This window comes from Oncorhynchus clarkii, unplaced genomic scaffold (genome assembly GCF_045791955.1).
Source record: "Oncorhynchus clarkii lewisi isolate Uvic-CL-2024 unplaced genomic scaffold, UVic_Ocla_1.0 unplaced_contig_3050_pilon_pilon, whole genome shotgun sequence".
In the NCBI taxonomy this organism is placed as follows: Eukaryota; Metazoa; Chordata; class Actinopteri; order Salmoniformes; family Salmonidae; genus Oncorhynchus; species Oncorhynchus clarkii.
Window position 1 is genome coordinate 41,112 of NW_027257965.1, and position 15,788 is coordinate 56,899.

Sequence of the window (15,788 nt, forward strand, 5' to 3'; positions counted from 1 at the left end):
TCTGCAGATAACACTGGAGAGAGCTAATCATTATTATTATTATGAGAGAGAGAGTCCGCCCGTCCGCTCCTCTTGTCCACATGAGTTTTAAAAGTAGATCCCCTCAGACTGTATCTGTGAATGGGTTCTACTAATAGCTTCACAACCATGTTAATTCACTCTGTAATTACAGGGACTAGGGTTTGCCATCCCATGTTAGCTTTGATGTTCCAGCCTGAGTTTACATGTTAAACATTCTGAACAATCCACTTGTTTGTGGAGATGGGGGAGTGAGGGGAGGAGGAGTGAACGGGAAGGAGGGTTGGGTTGTTGATTGTTGTTTTGCTCTAACTTTTATCTCTCTCTCTGAGCTAGCAAAAGGCTTGCCCCGATTTAGGAGAGGCTATGGTCCAAAGCAGCTTAACACAGATATACAATACATCAGATGTATGCAGTTGGGCCAGGTTATCTGATAACCTGTTAGTATGGAGTCAGGATTCAGGACAGCAGAGCCACCCACCACATAACTCTCTCTCTCTCCCTTGTTCTCTCCTCTCTTTCTCTCTCATGTTCTCTCTCTCTCCCTTGTTCTCTCCTCTCTTTCTCTCTCATGTTCTCTCTCTCTCCCTTGTTCTCTCCTCTCTTTCTCTCTCATGTTCTCTCTCCCTTCCTTGTTCTCTCCTCTCTCTCTCCCTTGTTCTCTCCTCTCTTTCTCTCATATGTTCTCTCTCTCTCCCTTGTTCTCTCCTCTCTTTCTTTCTCATGTTCTCTCTCCTCTCTTTCTCTCTCATGTTCTCTCTCTCTCATGTTCTCTCTATATCTCCATCTCACTGATGGTTCTCCCTGTCTCTCACACACACACACACACACACACACAGCGTAAACATACTCAGGCTCAGATGAGGACCATATTTATGGTCAGGTGTTTAAAAGCGGTCCCAGCTGTGACTGTCTGCTATTTTAAGCCTCCATCTCTCCAATTTGTCTGCTGCACGGCACGCAACCGACTTTCCAACGTTGTGTAGCGCTGACGACTGTAGCTAAGCATAGTTCTGTAGTGACTTGCTTAGTCTGACACTGTTTAATAGCACACAGAGGAAAGCTACGCTGCTTTCTCATTCAACATTGTTACCCATGCAGGCAGGGTATTTCAGTAAAAGGGAGTGTGTTGTCTACTAGCCACCTACTGGTGATAATACAGTTCTCTTGGATAGTGTTCTGTGTGGATACTAAGAATAGGACCAGGGAAGAAGAGGGAACCTGGAAATGCTAGCCTATTTCTTATTGTATTATGACATCTGTAAAAAAAATAAAAAAAGGCACAGTATTGTTGTGGAGAATAGCATGGGGGTGTAGACAGCTGGGGTATTAAGCACTATTACAGCAGATAGAATTATAGGACGAGAGAGGAGCTCAGAGAATTAGGGAAAGTCTCTCCTCCGAGGTACATAACCCTGTTGCCTGGCAACGGGCGGTACTTTGCTGGCAGAGTGGAAGGAGCCGGCGATGTCACAGGAGATTACAATGAAAATGTATTTGCAGCTTCATAAACCCAGCGGAGTAATTACCCCCGCTAGTTGGTTTAGTCGTCCAGATCCATTAAACACGGACGCCTTGTCATCACCTTTCCATCCCACTAAAAGAGCAGCTCACATACAAGGCCACGAGGACCGCTGACAACTCAATGACTCACCTTCTAGGCAGCACCTCTCTGGGTTGAGATGGTCTGAGAGAGAGGGTATTACCAAGGACCAGAGCATTGCCTTGAACTCAAGTAGCGTTGATACAGAACTTTTCTCACCCAGAGGATTGGAAAGCGAGAAGCCGGCTTGGGGGTCAGGTTGCTGGCGGGTTGTGTCTATTGCAGCTAAGACCGCCCTCAAGCAAAGTTTAAGTCAGATTCTAATTTGTGCTCTGCCTTAATCCCAAACCTACCTTCCCTCTTTGACCATGCTGTGTTTGAAGCTGTGAAGCATGGAGCCTTGAGTCCCAGACTGCATCACTCACCTCATCTGGTGGCCCAGTTCAGGTTGACAGGAGAGACTAGAGACCCTGGCTGCCTTGGTTGGAGAAGCTCTGTAGCTCCAGGCTCCATTGTCAGAGAGATGATACTGAGATCCCCCCTAGCCCTGGCTCCATAACCCCTGTACTGGGTTTTGCCCCCTCTCCCTCAGTCAGCCCCCTTTGTTCTGCATGCATGCCTGGGCTCAGGCTCTATACACTAAGCTGGAGATCACAGGCAGAAACACTCCTTTCTTTCCTGTCAAGTGGGAACCAGGCTGCCTTGTCTCCCCACCTCTTCCTGTTTCTGAGCTGGACTAAGGAGATGTAATAAAGCACCTGCTCCAGATGTCAGTATAGGGGCAGCACTTTGTCTCCCTGCTGCTGTTCATTTTCCAACGTGACGTCAGATGTCTACTCTAGTCCAACTCCTGTGAACCAGACCTGGGTTCAAATACTTTATCTGAGCTTGATTGAGTTTGCCTGGTGCAATGGGAACCAATAGAATAGTCCCAAAAGTTCAGAACCCTGCCCATCTGGCTCTCCAGGCATGCTCAAACAAACATTTTGGGGGGAAAAATATTTGAAAGCAGGTTTGCTGCGGTCCTGCGGTGTAGGAGGCCTTTAAATGCTTGTGGAGCAGTGAGCGGAAGGCTGGAGCCTCTAATGTAACAGTAGGCAGGGGAGGGAACACACAACACCTGTTTTCCATTAGCACAGACATTCCTCCTTTATCTGCCTCCATTTTGTGTGTGCTCCAATGTAGGCTAGCTTTTAAAGCTCCAGTGAGTGAATTGTCTGTTCGTTCAGTAGTAACTATGCCTGGCTACATCCTATAGAAATATAACCCCAAGGCTATATGAGTTGTGAAACCTGATCCATTGTTTTTGTAGTGTGTACTTGGTCATTCTGTCTTTGTTTTTTCCCAGATTCCAGCTACTACAGACAGTTTGTGGTACAGCTCGGCTGAGGGTCAAGAGCTGGTCCATGTTCTTCAGAGACTGAGTCATTCTGCCAGGTGTGTATTCAGACTCTCTCCAGTCTCCACTCTGATCTCTCTCTAGAACTCCAGCTTTGTCCTCAGGGCTCTGCTTTGATCCATTCATGTGGGAGGCCAAGGCAGGGTTGTGCGATGAAAGATTCCTTGAGCCCGTTGCGTCTCGAACTGGGGATAGTGGCCCATTGTTGGGCTGCTAGAGGCCTCCCTCTCTCCCTTCCTGAAATGGAAAAACAATCCCTTTGAAGTTGCCAAGCCAGGCTTATGAAGCAGAGCTTTGGACAATATTGGGGTTTGGGGCAAAGTGGCTGTGAAATTCCAAACTTCTCTCCATGTGTGACTGCTGGACTACGTCACCACCTCACTCACCATGGCAACAAAGGGGAATTTATTTTCTTGAGATTCTTAAAGGGGCAATCAGCAGTTGCTACATACATTGAATATGCCTCATGGGCTTTGTTCTAACTGCCCTACCCCATCAGAACCCAAAATAAACATTTTACTGTAAAAACACTAGCCTCAACATTGTTCATTTTGATGTCAGTCCTTGCAGCAATAGCACTGAATTTGAGTGATTACATTTCTCCTGCCTCATCCGTCAGCTTTTTACTGAACCGGGGGGGGGGGGGGGGCTTAATCATTTCTACTGCCGAAAGCCAATGTGTGAGGACTGGAGGTGAATGATTTGTCCAACTCTTGAAAGTTGACATAACATAGGACTCTACATTATTGGGCAAGTCAGTCGTCAACTACTACAAGTAAAAATGTGGCCTTTTGAAGATGGGAGAAATGAGAGCAGTGTTTGAAATTGAATTTAGGCTACAAGAAGTATGTCTATTTATCAAAGCCTTGTTCAATGTAATGGTTTTTGGGTCGGAGAAGAGATCTTCACATCTGTCCATTGTCTTCATCTCTTCCCAGGTCCCATGCTGATGTTGCTGTGGTTTCACTGGCAGTGGAGATCCTGACAGGGATCGGATTCTAGAATGTTGATTCATCAGCAACAATGGATTGTCTTCGAGAAGGACCATAATTCACATCAGTGATCAGCAACATAAACGTGTCTCCATTATGGTGCCTTGCTCTATAGCTTTATAATAAAACGAATGCAAAACCACAATGGATGGCATTCTAATATCACTTTACATCTAAAAAAAATCTAAATTATTTTACTCTAAACTTGCACAAACAACACATTTGCCCCCCCCCCCCATGTTGCCTAACGACCTGAAAACTAGTCAGTTCCATAAACCACCAAGACAGAGCTGAAATTAAAGTCCATTTTTATTGTTTAGCCATGTCATGACCATGTCTCCAATAAGCACAGCAGGCTACAATAATTAGGGATTATTTTCACCTCCTTGAACAGCTATCAACTAAAAGACATTTAAAAAAAAGAAACTGCTGCCCTCCCCACAGACCCTTTGGAACAGTTGTGACACTACAAACAGTGCACACTTAAAGCAAGAAAATATTTGGACCATTTCCAATTCTTGGTTTTATACAAAAGCTACACAATGTTACACTTGATCAGAATACAATTCAACTGATTATTAGTGTTCTACACCATATCATTTTAATTGGAGCATTACCACTATAACTTAACACTACAAGAGACTTAAAATGGATACAAATGAGTGCAGAAAAGACAGGCGAGTATAATAACAAGCTATATCAGTACCATTACAGACTGAAGAATCATACAAAATAAAATGTAAAAAAATACAGACCAGGGTTTTAAATTCCATCTTTAGATCCACTCTTCAGCGTCATTTTCTCTGAGTAACCCACTCCAGGAATTCCTTTAACGCAGTTTTAACTCCCACAAAAGACCAGAACAAAAGTTTTACTTCCACTCCACGTGTTCCCATAGGAAACTCAGCTTTCAGTAGTGTGTCAGGCACTTTCTGAGATACTAGCCCACTTTCAAAAACCTCCCAGCAACTTCTCCAGCCAAATCACAATGCAGGTTCATTCAGATCAGACCATACACCTGGAGGAGAGGAGAGGCACCGGCATTACTATGGGACCACAGAGCATGAAGACAAGCTAGAAGAGCAGAGTTAGAAACTTCAGCCACAGTAGTAGAAGTCCAAGCATGCACCAGCCTGTCACCGCCAAACACAGCCGTGGTGCCTAGTCTTAACACAGCTCCTTACCTAAAAAGTAGTCTATTTACAGGTCAGTATCAAACCAAGCCAACTGATTGCTGTCGCCTGGGGGAAGCCCATCGATCAGGTCTTGGGCGTGGCCCAGGTCGGGCAGCCCGTCGACTGGGTATTCAGGGCCGGGGTGGTGGGCACCCATGTCATGGTCCATCATGGAGTCCATACCCATGGAGTCCTGCCCATATCCCCCAGAGTGGAAGGAGCGATAGCTAGGGTCTGCCAATGGAAGTGATGAGGGAGGGAGCACACACACACTTGTTAGAGCTTATTAACACAAGCACCACACAGTAGTAGGATCAAAACAACCAATCATAATTCTCAGCCAATCACAGTACCAATCCAGACAAAGCCACTACAAATCCAAACTACTTGGTCTCCAAGCTAAAGTGGACAGTTGTGCTGCTGACCAGTTGCAAGCTTTAGCTAGCTAGAACAGTGGGGCCGGGGGGGTTAGTGTCAGGGGGTTGCTGCTGGAGGAGCCGAAGTGCTGGCTGAGAGCTGGGCTGTTATGTGAGCAGCAGTTTGAGAGCTGCACACCAGGACAAGGCACCATGAGACAGTGCTTACCTTCCTGACGGTAGCCCAGGGCATCTCCCTGAGCGCCGATGTCCAGGCCCAGATCTCCTGTCTAGAGAGAGAAGGACCAGAGAACACAACATCAGGAACGAGGGTCACGTCAGACAGTAATCACTAACAGCCCTGAGGTGTTCTGCCCAGAAGTTGTGTCATGGGCCATGAACACAAGACACTTCCTTAGTAAATACAGAGCTCCTGGCTCCAGATCCAAGCACATCTAATACTTTAAAGTTCTTTTAAAGTATGACACTTCACGTAATTTGGCATGTCTCCCAGGCTGCTTCCCAATTGGCACCCTATTCCCTTTATAGTGCACGACTTCCGACCAGGGCCCATAAGCCGCGTGCCATTTGAGATGCAGCAGACAGAAGTGACTAAACAGCAGCGCACCTCGTTCCAGGTCATAGGCTCCGTCCTGAACAGGGAGCTGGTGAGCTCCACAGACAGACGCTTCTTATAGTCCTGGGGCTTGTCTTCAGACATACGGAACAGAACAGCAGCAGCATAGGTGGCTGAGGAGAGAACAAACAGGGTTGAGTCGTCTCACTTAACCATCTATAGAACGTAATGCACCAACAGCCAGCTAGACAGATCCTTCTGGACAGAGGCCTAAACCATAAATATTCTAGAATTCCCATGACTGACAGACCTGCATAGCTCTATAATGGCAGCCATTTGCATTTATTTGTGGGCTAAACAATCATAAGAGTTCTGAGGCGCCAACAGAGCTGGTTGTGGACCGAGGCCTGTTAACTCACCCACGCCCTCGTTTCTGGAGTGAAGCAGCTCTGTGAGGGGGGCGGTGGCGCCCTCAGCCTCGATGGCCTCCGCTGCCTCCTTGTCCTGGGCCAACTCACACAGAACTCCTGCAGCCACACGCTGAATGTTCTCAATTGGAGAATACAACAGCTGCAGCAACAAGAGAAGAGGAAGGTACAGGAGTTGCAAAGATCAGATTAGTTATATATTTTTTTAAAATTAAGTTGTGTAGTTCAAATTGGAAATAAAAAGATCCAAATTCTGTAGTTGTGAGGAGCAATACATTTAAGTTGCTTAGAGGTCTTACCTGAACAAAGAGTGGAATGGTGTTGAGTCCTCTGATGACGATTCTGTTGTGGACGTCTCTAGCCAGGATGTGCAGAGCTCCAGTACAGCCCTCCACGATCTCCTCCATACGAACTCCCTCCTGTGGTGCAGGACAACCATTAGTTCAGAGACTACAGAGAGCATTGAGGAAACTATGCACTTATTGGGAGACAGATGCACTGTGTGGAGGTGTATGTTACACACAAGCGTGTCTTACCACAAACTGCTGCTGGGTGCCTCCCATGGAGGTGCGTCTCTGGGTGTCCTGGTGGGCTCTGACCAGCAGCTGCACCAGTCTGGGGATGGCCCCCTGCTCACGCAGAGGGGCATGGTTGGCTGGACATAGAGCCAGGTTACGGATTAGGCCCACAGTGGCCTGGAAGGAAGAGATCACATTTAAACCATTTCATTTAAATAAACAGGTACTCAATTCCAAGTCAGGGAACTAAGTCTACAGATGAAGGTTCTGCTACTAACTTACACCGATGTGGAAACAAGTGTTGATTGGCCACATCCCATTTTCATAAAACAAACATTACCTTGATGAGGGGCCAGTGGGAGGGGGGATGCAGCAGCTTGACCACCACAGGCAGGCCGTAGTGAAGCCGCACAGCATTCTGGGCCATCTCAGCATCCTGGTGGCGGCTGGTGAGGTGGCGCAGGGCGCAGATGGCCGGCTCAGTGATGTCCTCGCGGTCTCCGGCACGCAGCACGGTACGGACCAGCGCCTCAATCCCCCCAACCTGACACACCATCATCTTGTTCTTGTAGTTGTTGCAGGTGAGGTTGGACAGTATGCCGGCAGCACACGTCACCACGTTGATGTCATCAGAGCCCAGGAGCTGGACCAGGGTCCCCAGCAGACCTTCCATACCCTCCTGTTAGAGAAAAGGAATACACCGGCATGTCTCATCCAGACCAACACAGCTAACCACCATACAGCCTTACACTGACCGCTTCTTCTCAGAGAGATGCTTACACTAATTCCTCTTCTTCAGGTGGGTTTAACGCTTTACTCTAATGAGCCTTTAGTAAGTCAGCTGAACTGTAAGGGTACGATGAGCTGGGCTGTAGATGAAGTGGGCTCTGACTAGCCACAGCTCCAACACAGAAAGGCAGGAAGGACTACTTTTACCTGCATCACATCTACTTCAGCTAAGGTCGTCTTCTCCATGGAAAAAGGCAGGGAGACAGAAAGAGAGCTCTTATGTAGGAAGAATTCAGGAAGGAAAGGTGTAGGAAAGAGGAACAGAGGTGTGCTAGTGGGGGACGGCTCCTCACCTGTTTGGTGGCAGCGTCTGACAGGTTCCTGAGGGTCCACAGGCAGTTTTGGACTAGTCTCTGACTGGGGTCTGTGAGGTGAAGCCCAAGAGCCTGCATACCACCTGGAGAAACACACAGCCTTTAGCCCAGCTCACTGAGTATCAGTGGAGAGCCAACTGAACTAAGGTGAGCAAGAACCCACTTTGCAATATGCATTTTTATATATATATTTTTGAACTGAGGCAGAATCAATAAGGTCCATAAATAAAAGGTAGTACGTACCAGCCTCTACGATGGCAGGCTTGTTGCTGGAGCAGACAGAGAGCACTTTGAGAACTCTACTGGTAGTCCACAACAGCTTTTCATATGTGTATGTCCTCATGATGTTGACCAGGGCCTGGGGCCCACCGCTGGCCAGGATGATAAGCTGGGAATGGGTAGCATCAAAGACGTTTAAAATACACCAAGATGGATCACAATTAATGCCTGAATTAAGGGACAGAGCGAAGCATTAAATATGTTTAAAACCAAGAGATCAGTAAATGAAACTGATTTTAATTCAAATTCCTTACCTTGCTTTCTTGGTTGCCGTAGGCAAGAATCTGAAGGCAATCTGTTGTGATGGCGAGGAATTTGACGTTTGTCTTGTTGAGCAAGGCCACCATTTTCTGCAGGCCCCCGGCCAGACGCACGGCCATCTTGGCACCCTCCTGGTGGAGCAGCAGGTTGTGTAGGGTGGTGATGGCGTAGAACAGCACCGAGTCCACTGGGGACCTGAGGAGACAGTTTTAGGTTGGAAGGTACCAAAGGCTAACTGAACACAGGAAGGTAACTACATGGCAGAGAAACTAGCTAACTGTAACTGTTCCCCCCTGTTTGAGGGGAGAACAGTTATGGCAGCATTTCCCCCAACTCAGTCCTGGGGACCCCAAGAGGGTGCACATTTTGGTTTTTGCCTTAACACGACAGCTGATAAAATAATCAAAGCTTGACGAGTTGGTTCTCTGACTCAGCTGTGAAGCGCTAGAGCAACAAAAAAAGGGGGGGGGTCAGTTTGGGAAATACTGAGTTAGAGCAAGACGTTGCACACAACCTCTAATCTTGACCACATAATGAACAGTTAGTGAGATGCAGGGGGACTTGTAGATCAGTGATTCTGTGCAGTTCATCTTAAAACAACTTCCTTAGAAACTCAAGAGACCGGTCAGGTTACAGTCCAGGGGTTGACAGACATACCCAAGCATTTTGACAAGGGCGGGGATGCCCCCGGACTTAAAGATGGCCAGCAGACCCTCTCTGTGGTGGGACAGGTTGTGCAGGGTGCCGGCGGTGCAGCGGGCTGTCTCCACATCGTTGGTGTTCTGCATGGTGCGCACGATTGCCGACACCATCTGGGGGGAGCGCATGATGGCGTGGCGGCTAGCCTCCTTCTTGGACAACTGGTGCACCATCACTGCAGCCTTGTTCACCACCACCTGGAGGAATAAAGACAGAAGAGGTCAGGACTCTATACAACCTAACACCATTAAGTCAGGTGCATTTCTTAGTTGGTTGGGGACCAAAGCGGGCCAGTTGTGGTTAGCTGTACGCACCTGGTCCTCGTCGTTGAGTAGTTTGGTCAGCTCGGGGATGGCACGCGTGGCCAGCTCAGCGTCATCCTGATAGTTGATGAGGTTCACCACAGCATGCTTCAGCATCTGAGAGGGCTCAGCCAGCCGTTGCACGTTGGTGGGGTGGGCCCCATCAAACTGGGTGGAGGGGAGCTGCATGCCCTCGTCCAGGGTCTCTGGAAACATGGCCGCACGCACCCTCTGGGCTCTGGTCATGGCATACTGCCCGTCAATGTCTGGAGAGAGGGGTTAGGTCAGAGCCACTTCTCTAAGATGGTGGCCAGATTCCTCTAAAGAGGAGTCAGAGTCAAAGCTGAGGTTTGTCAGTAGAATAAAGTACTAACTACTATCCATTAACTTCACACCACGTGACATGTTCAAAATCCCAGTCAAGCATTCCCATGGTATTGTAGTGTATTTTTTTTTACCTGACACTTGGTCTTGTGTGAAGGACTGAGAGAAGCCCTGCTCCCACTCGTACAGCACCTGGTTATCCACATCCTCCTCCTCTGGGTTGCCCTTCCCACTCAGGGAAGGGGCGGTGGTGGTAGCCCCTGAGTGGATACCAGAGTCCAGGTATGACTGCTGCTGCCAGTGGCTCACTGCAGCCTTCCGGTCAGGCTCCATGGCCATGTCCAGCTCCATCAGATCAGCTAGACATTAGAAAACAACCAGCGTTAGGTTACTTGGGAGGCAATTCAACCAGAGGGAAAGACCGTTGAATTAAAAATCAGTGGTAGCAATGTTTAAGTTATTCTAAAAAGCTGAATACTTACACTGGGAAGCCATGTTACTTTCAAAACCCACAGCCTGCACAGCTTCCAGATCTGAAAGTAACAGAACAGCAAAGTTCATTCATAGTCGTTTCCACCTCAGCTCATGCCAAAACAAATAGCACAAAGCAACCTTTTCATTGGACCAGCTAAATTCCAGCAGAGGGAAAAAACAGAATCAGGGCTGCATTACCTAGACATCAAATGAACTGCTAACTTGGTGGCTAAATGTATGAAGCATTAACTTGGCAGCTAAACTAATTGAGGCCAAATAAAAATGGGGGCTTCAAAGACAGCAACAAAAAAAATGACAGTCTTCATTTGAGGATGTGCTACCAATCTGTTAAGTACAGTCCCTTAGAGTAATAAACAAGAATAACAAGAGTTCTGTTAGACCCTGTATTCTGGGTTCTAGAAGAGCAAATCAAGCTTCATTTATACACCACATTTCAGACAACTCAAAATAAAAGCTGAAATATTTACTACAAACACATTTTTAAATAAGACAAACTGAACTAAAAGCACTGTAGGGAATATGGCGCTATCAAAATCCTTTAGCTTCACACGTGAGTGATGTTCATAGATTTGTTTTTACGTCACATGATCCCTCAGACAGGTCCAATGCAAAACACTAGGGCCATAAGGATACCAGTATCACCATACAAGTAACATGGCAAGGAAACTAAATATGAAGCGGATTTAATATTTAGGAAAACAGCCATAATGTTGGAAACAAATGTCACCCAAAGTCTAAATGTATTTTCCAAGCTATAGCACACAATAATTTTACATACTTTTTTTAAGGACTGAAACTTGTTATTTGAAATTAACTTTTATTTTGCAACACTGGTATCCTCCCAGCCCAACAAAACACCTTGCTGCAGAATTAGCAGAGATACCATCACAACTGTGTTTTAGTTTATACAAGAAGGTAATGAAATCCATTCAAGTTAGTCATTACCACTATAGTACCCCCCCCCCCCCCCACACACACACAACAAAAAAAACAGGATCTCCCAGTATCACCAGACCCTCTGGTGGACAAGTTAAAACCCACATGCAGAGCCGTAGCTACACTGACAGAGTCAGATGGGAAAACAGCTTTGCTCACTACCCAATTTGGGTCATTATCAGAACCCAGCAGCAGACAATACGTTTAATAAACTGCAGCAAACCAATCAATATCCAAAACCATCCCTGGCAATTGCTTCAATTTAAACTGTAAAGAGCAGTATGAATCACAGATTAGGAGGCTGCACTTTAAGGGGCTATGATGGGATACTTGTCCTCATACCCATGTTTAATAGTCACTCAGTTTCTATGGAGATTATTCAGCACATCTGCTTGCAATGCATGCACTACGAGGCTAGTAGTCAAAACAGCAGACATCTGTGGTGGAGGGAGTCTGACTGAAAACACTACCATATTGCCCTGGGCTAAAGACACTGGGACCTAATAGGCTGTTTCAAGGGACATGGATTCCTAGAGCACCAGAAGAGCGATAGTTTGAGGAACATAGATGAATTTGCAAAGGTTGCCTATCTAGGATACAACCAAGCCTACCGACATAATGGTAAACATATGGAAAGCAATTGAGAAATTCAGAGGAGATCATAAACAAATGAACATTTCCAAGCGGTATAATCTTGAGTTCCCTAACCATATGTCTGTTTAAAAAGACAACCGCCAAGTTAAATGGAGGTTAAACGTAGCAACATGTGAACGTGGCTGTCAGAGAAACTACCAGAGAAAGCTTGGTAGCTGCTGTATTGTGAGCTGAATTTGAGACCACAATCGCTCCCCCTCAGAGCAATGTGCACGGTCAGCAGTCACAACTACTAATTCCTGGTCCACAGTTTGGCCTACTGTGCATACTACCATGGCCAAATTATTTTAGATTGTAACTAACCACCCATCAATAAAGATGATTTTAAAGAAAATACATGACAATGTCAAACAAGAACATTATCTCAGCAAACAAGTCTTGTTTACTGTATTAGGCTACTACTCGTCATTGACTGTAGTAAAAATCCAAGGTTTCTTATTAACTGCGCTAGACATGAAACCAATCATGAATCATACCCTTGCTTTCTGCAACTTTTACAGCATTAGTCTACTGTAAAAGTTAAGAAAAGTACGGCACCAAATTCTAAAACATCAATTTCATTCTCAGAAACAATGAATTCACAGAGGTATGTGTCATACCTTGCAAGACCGAAGTTTCGATAACTTACTGTGATTTAGTAAGCCACCAACCCTCCGGGAAAGTATGCAAATGTTAGTGGGTAGATGAATCACGGCAATATCCGTGGCAACGTTATTGTATTGTCAATATTTTGTAGGCTAACAAACAATAAGATACGTTACAATGTCCAAGGCAAAGACATTATGCACGTTTCTTCCAAATATCAAGATGAGATGATCCCGATTAAACAACGTTGGGTTCTTTAAGGGGTATTTCCGGAGTAGTTCCGCTGTGTTTCACTAGAAATTGGTGGCAAGAGCAGAAAAATCTTCCACCAGCGAGCTAGCTCCCCACCCCCACATACAACCAAGTCCACTTCAGTCTGCCCGAATTTCCGATGAGCAACAACGACTCAAATTTCAGTCAAGCTCCTCCTCAACTTCCTCTCAAATCACAACGGCTAAGGAATTTGTCGGTCTTTGTTTAACTAGACATCCAGTAAAACAGTTTTACCCAGTTGCTAAAACAAAACTTGATTTATTGACAGCTATCACGTTTGACGAAATTAAACAATATTAGTTGATTTTGATAATGTTAGCTAACAAATCCACTTAGTTACAATGGGCATCTTACATTGAAATGTTAATTTATTTACAATCAAATCAGTTGATTCGTTTAAAGTTAGTGTTGGACGTGGGATAGTGTTTGCGCTATTGCCATCAATTTCGACGTAGTTAGTGACACTAGCAAAAAATGGAACCTCTTACTATTATCTAGCTAGCCAGCCAACGTTAGCTGCTTGATTGAAGAATTATCTCCATCATTAGTCTTAACTAGCTTGCTAACGTTACTTAAATGTCTCCCAGTTCAAGCCAATTGAAAAGTAACAGGGCAAAACGTTCCAGTCAGCTGTATCAATAGTTGCTAACTAGACAGTTGTTTCTCACGACCACTAAGATGAGTCAAAGCGGCGGAATGTTGACCTAGCTAGCAAATCACCTCGTTTACGGCAGCTAGCAAACGCTAGCTAGCGGGGAGTGTCCGGGCCATGGCGCAGCCTGCTACCACCATGGCTAGCTGGCTAAAAATGAATTCAATTCGTTTCTGATAAAACTGTATTTGTGAATTCCAATCAATTCTGTACGACTCCAGTTGTCGTGATCACGACGCGCTGATATTCAGATTGCTTGCCACCGCCTTTGAACTGCGGGAAACATTTACCTACAAACTAGCTAACTTAGCTAGCTACCAACCAAATACAACGCAATACATTCGATGTCAAATCCAAATAAAATATATATAAAACAATTTACGAAGATGCATACCCTTGTCAAAAGCCACAAATCGGTCTCCTCGCGTTTAGGTGGATAAAACCAACGCCTCGTGGGGAGAAAAAAAAAAAAGACGTTAAAATTACAATCACAAGCGAGTCCTTCGACTAGCCCCTCAGCAGTCAAGGAACAACTTGGTTACTGCTGTTGAATCATTGGGTTTAAGATGGCGTCGCACTGTAATAGACCGAATTACAATTATGTGGCAACTCTATCCTTCCGCATGTAGGAATAAAATAGATACCATATCATGGTCTTTATCAAATTATCGAAGTGAAGTCCGTTATATATATATGTATATTAGAAACAATCTTAAAACAACTTCATACAACTATAATGTATTGTATTTTATAAAAGGAAAGAACAAATCCTGATCATAAAATCGGCGTATGAATCCAGATGGTATGAAGTTCCGGCGGTGTACCTTTTCCATAAATTAGGATGAAGACCAGGAATGCATCTATGGATTGGACTGAAAAATTCTTCAATGGACATCACATAATTATCAAAAAAATTGCAGTACTTCGGTTCGGAATCCTAAAAAGGACAGCTTATTGTTTCAACTGAGTTTACTAAAGAGACATTTACAATGGTATACTGAAAACGTTCTCAGAGGAATTTAGTTCTACTGCATGTCTGAAAATGGCTTATCTCTAGCCTAGGCACTGCTCAGAATATACTAAGGTTATTTGGAATGTAGTGTGTGTAGGAACTGTTTATTTTTTTCAAAACGATTCACCTGATTCCATATAATGTTGCGACAGTCATGACTCAAGATACATTATGGTTTTATGATCACCTTGATTTCTTTTCTATATTTTCCACAACATTGTGTCATGTTTATCTAGTACTGAATACTTCATCATACAAATCAAATTGTATTGGTCATATACACATGGTTAGCAGATCATGTAAGTGTAGCGAAATGCTTGTGCTTCTAGTTCCGACAGTGCAGTAATATCTAACAACTACCTAATACACACAAATCTAAAGGGGTGAATGAGAATGTGTACATATAAATATATGGATGAGCGATGGCTGAGTGGCATAGTCAAGGTGCTATAGATGCTATAAAATACAGTATATACATATGATATGAGTAATGTAAGATACGTAAACATGATTAAAGTAGCATTATTTAATGTGGCATTGTTTAAAGTGACTATTGATCCATTTATTAAAGTGGCCAGTTATTGGGTCTCAATGTCGGCAGCAGCCTCTCTGAGTTAGGGATTGCTGTTTAGCAGTCTGATGGCATTGAGATAGATTTAGTATACCTGAATATCCCTTTGTGAATAACATCCTAGAAGATTAATATTCCCCACAAGGAAGCTGCAATCAGAAAACAATGTGTCAGTGCAATAAATACTGAACAAAAATATAAACACAACCATTTAAAATATTTTACTGAAGCTGCGATCAGAAAAAAAACGTGTTACAGTTTATAAAAGGAAATCAGTCAATTAAAATAAACAAATTACGCCCTAATCTATGGATTTCACATGACTGGGCAGGGGCACAGCCATGGGTGGGCCTGGGAGGGTATAGGTGGCCTTTTATTGTCCCCAGCACAAGGTGCACCTGTGTCATGATCATGCCGTTAAATCAGGTTCTTGATATGTCACACCTGTCAGGTAGATGGATTATTTTGGCAAACGAGAAATGCTCACTAACAGGGATGAGAACAAATTTGTGCACAACTTTTGAGACAAATATGTTTTTTGTGCGTAGGGAAAATTTCTGGGATCTTTTATTTCAGCTCATGAAAAATGGGTTTAATCATGGATGTTTTACAGGGTTGGTGTCAATTCCATTTCAA

General features: G+C 44.8%; 1 protein-coding gene across 5 annotated transcripts; it reads right to left on the reverse strand.

Annotated features, from left to right (window-relative positions):
• Positions 1-4,243: 4,243 nt before the first annotated feature.
• Positions 4,244-14,391, reverse strand: LOC139394296 (catenin beta-1). 5 transcript variants are annotated; one of them, XM_071142321.1, is made up of 17 exons: positions 13,964-14,125; positions 10,457-10,507; positions 10,109-10,333; positions 9,663-9,916; positions 9,307-9,545; positions 8,643-8,844; positions 8,353-8,497; positions 8,089-8,192; positions 7,943-7,972; positions 7,347-7,685; positions 7,025-7,183; positions 6,788-6,907; positions 6,480-6,630; positions 6,112-6,233; positions 5,713-5,773; positions 5,137-5,361; positions 4,244-4,970 (listed from the first exon to the last, which is right to left on the reverse strand). In XM_071142321.1, exons 2-16 carry the CDS (start codon positions 10,467-10,469, stop codon positions 5,153-5,155), a joined length of 2,373 nt encoding a protein of 790 aa, XP_070998422.1. In that variant the 5' UTR covers positions 10,470-10,507; positions 13,964-14,125; the 3' UTR covers positions 4,244-4,970; positions 5,137-5,152. The 5 variants fall into 5 exon arrangements, with proteins under 5 accessions (XP_070998422.1, XP_070998423.1, XP_070998425.1 ...); XM_071142322.1 differs by lacking the exon at positions 13,964-14,125 and adding an exon at positions 12,688-12,765; XM_071142324.1 differs by lacking the exon at positions 7,943-7,972 and having other exon boundaries at positions 13,964-14,391.
• Between the last annotated feature and the right edge of the window lie 1,397 nt (positions 14,392-15,788).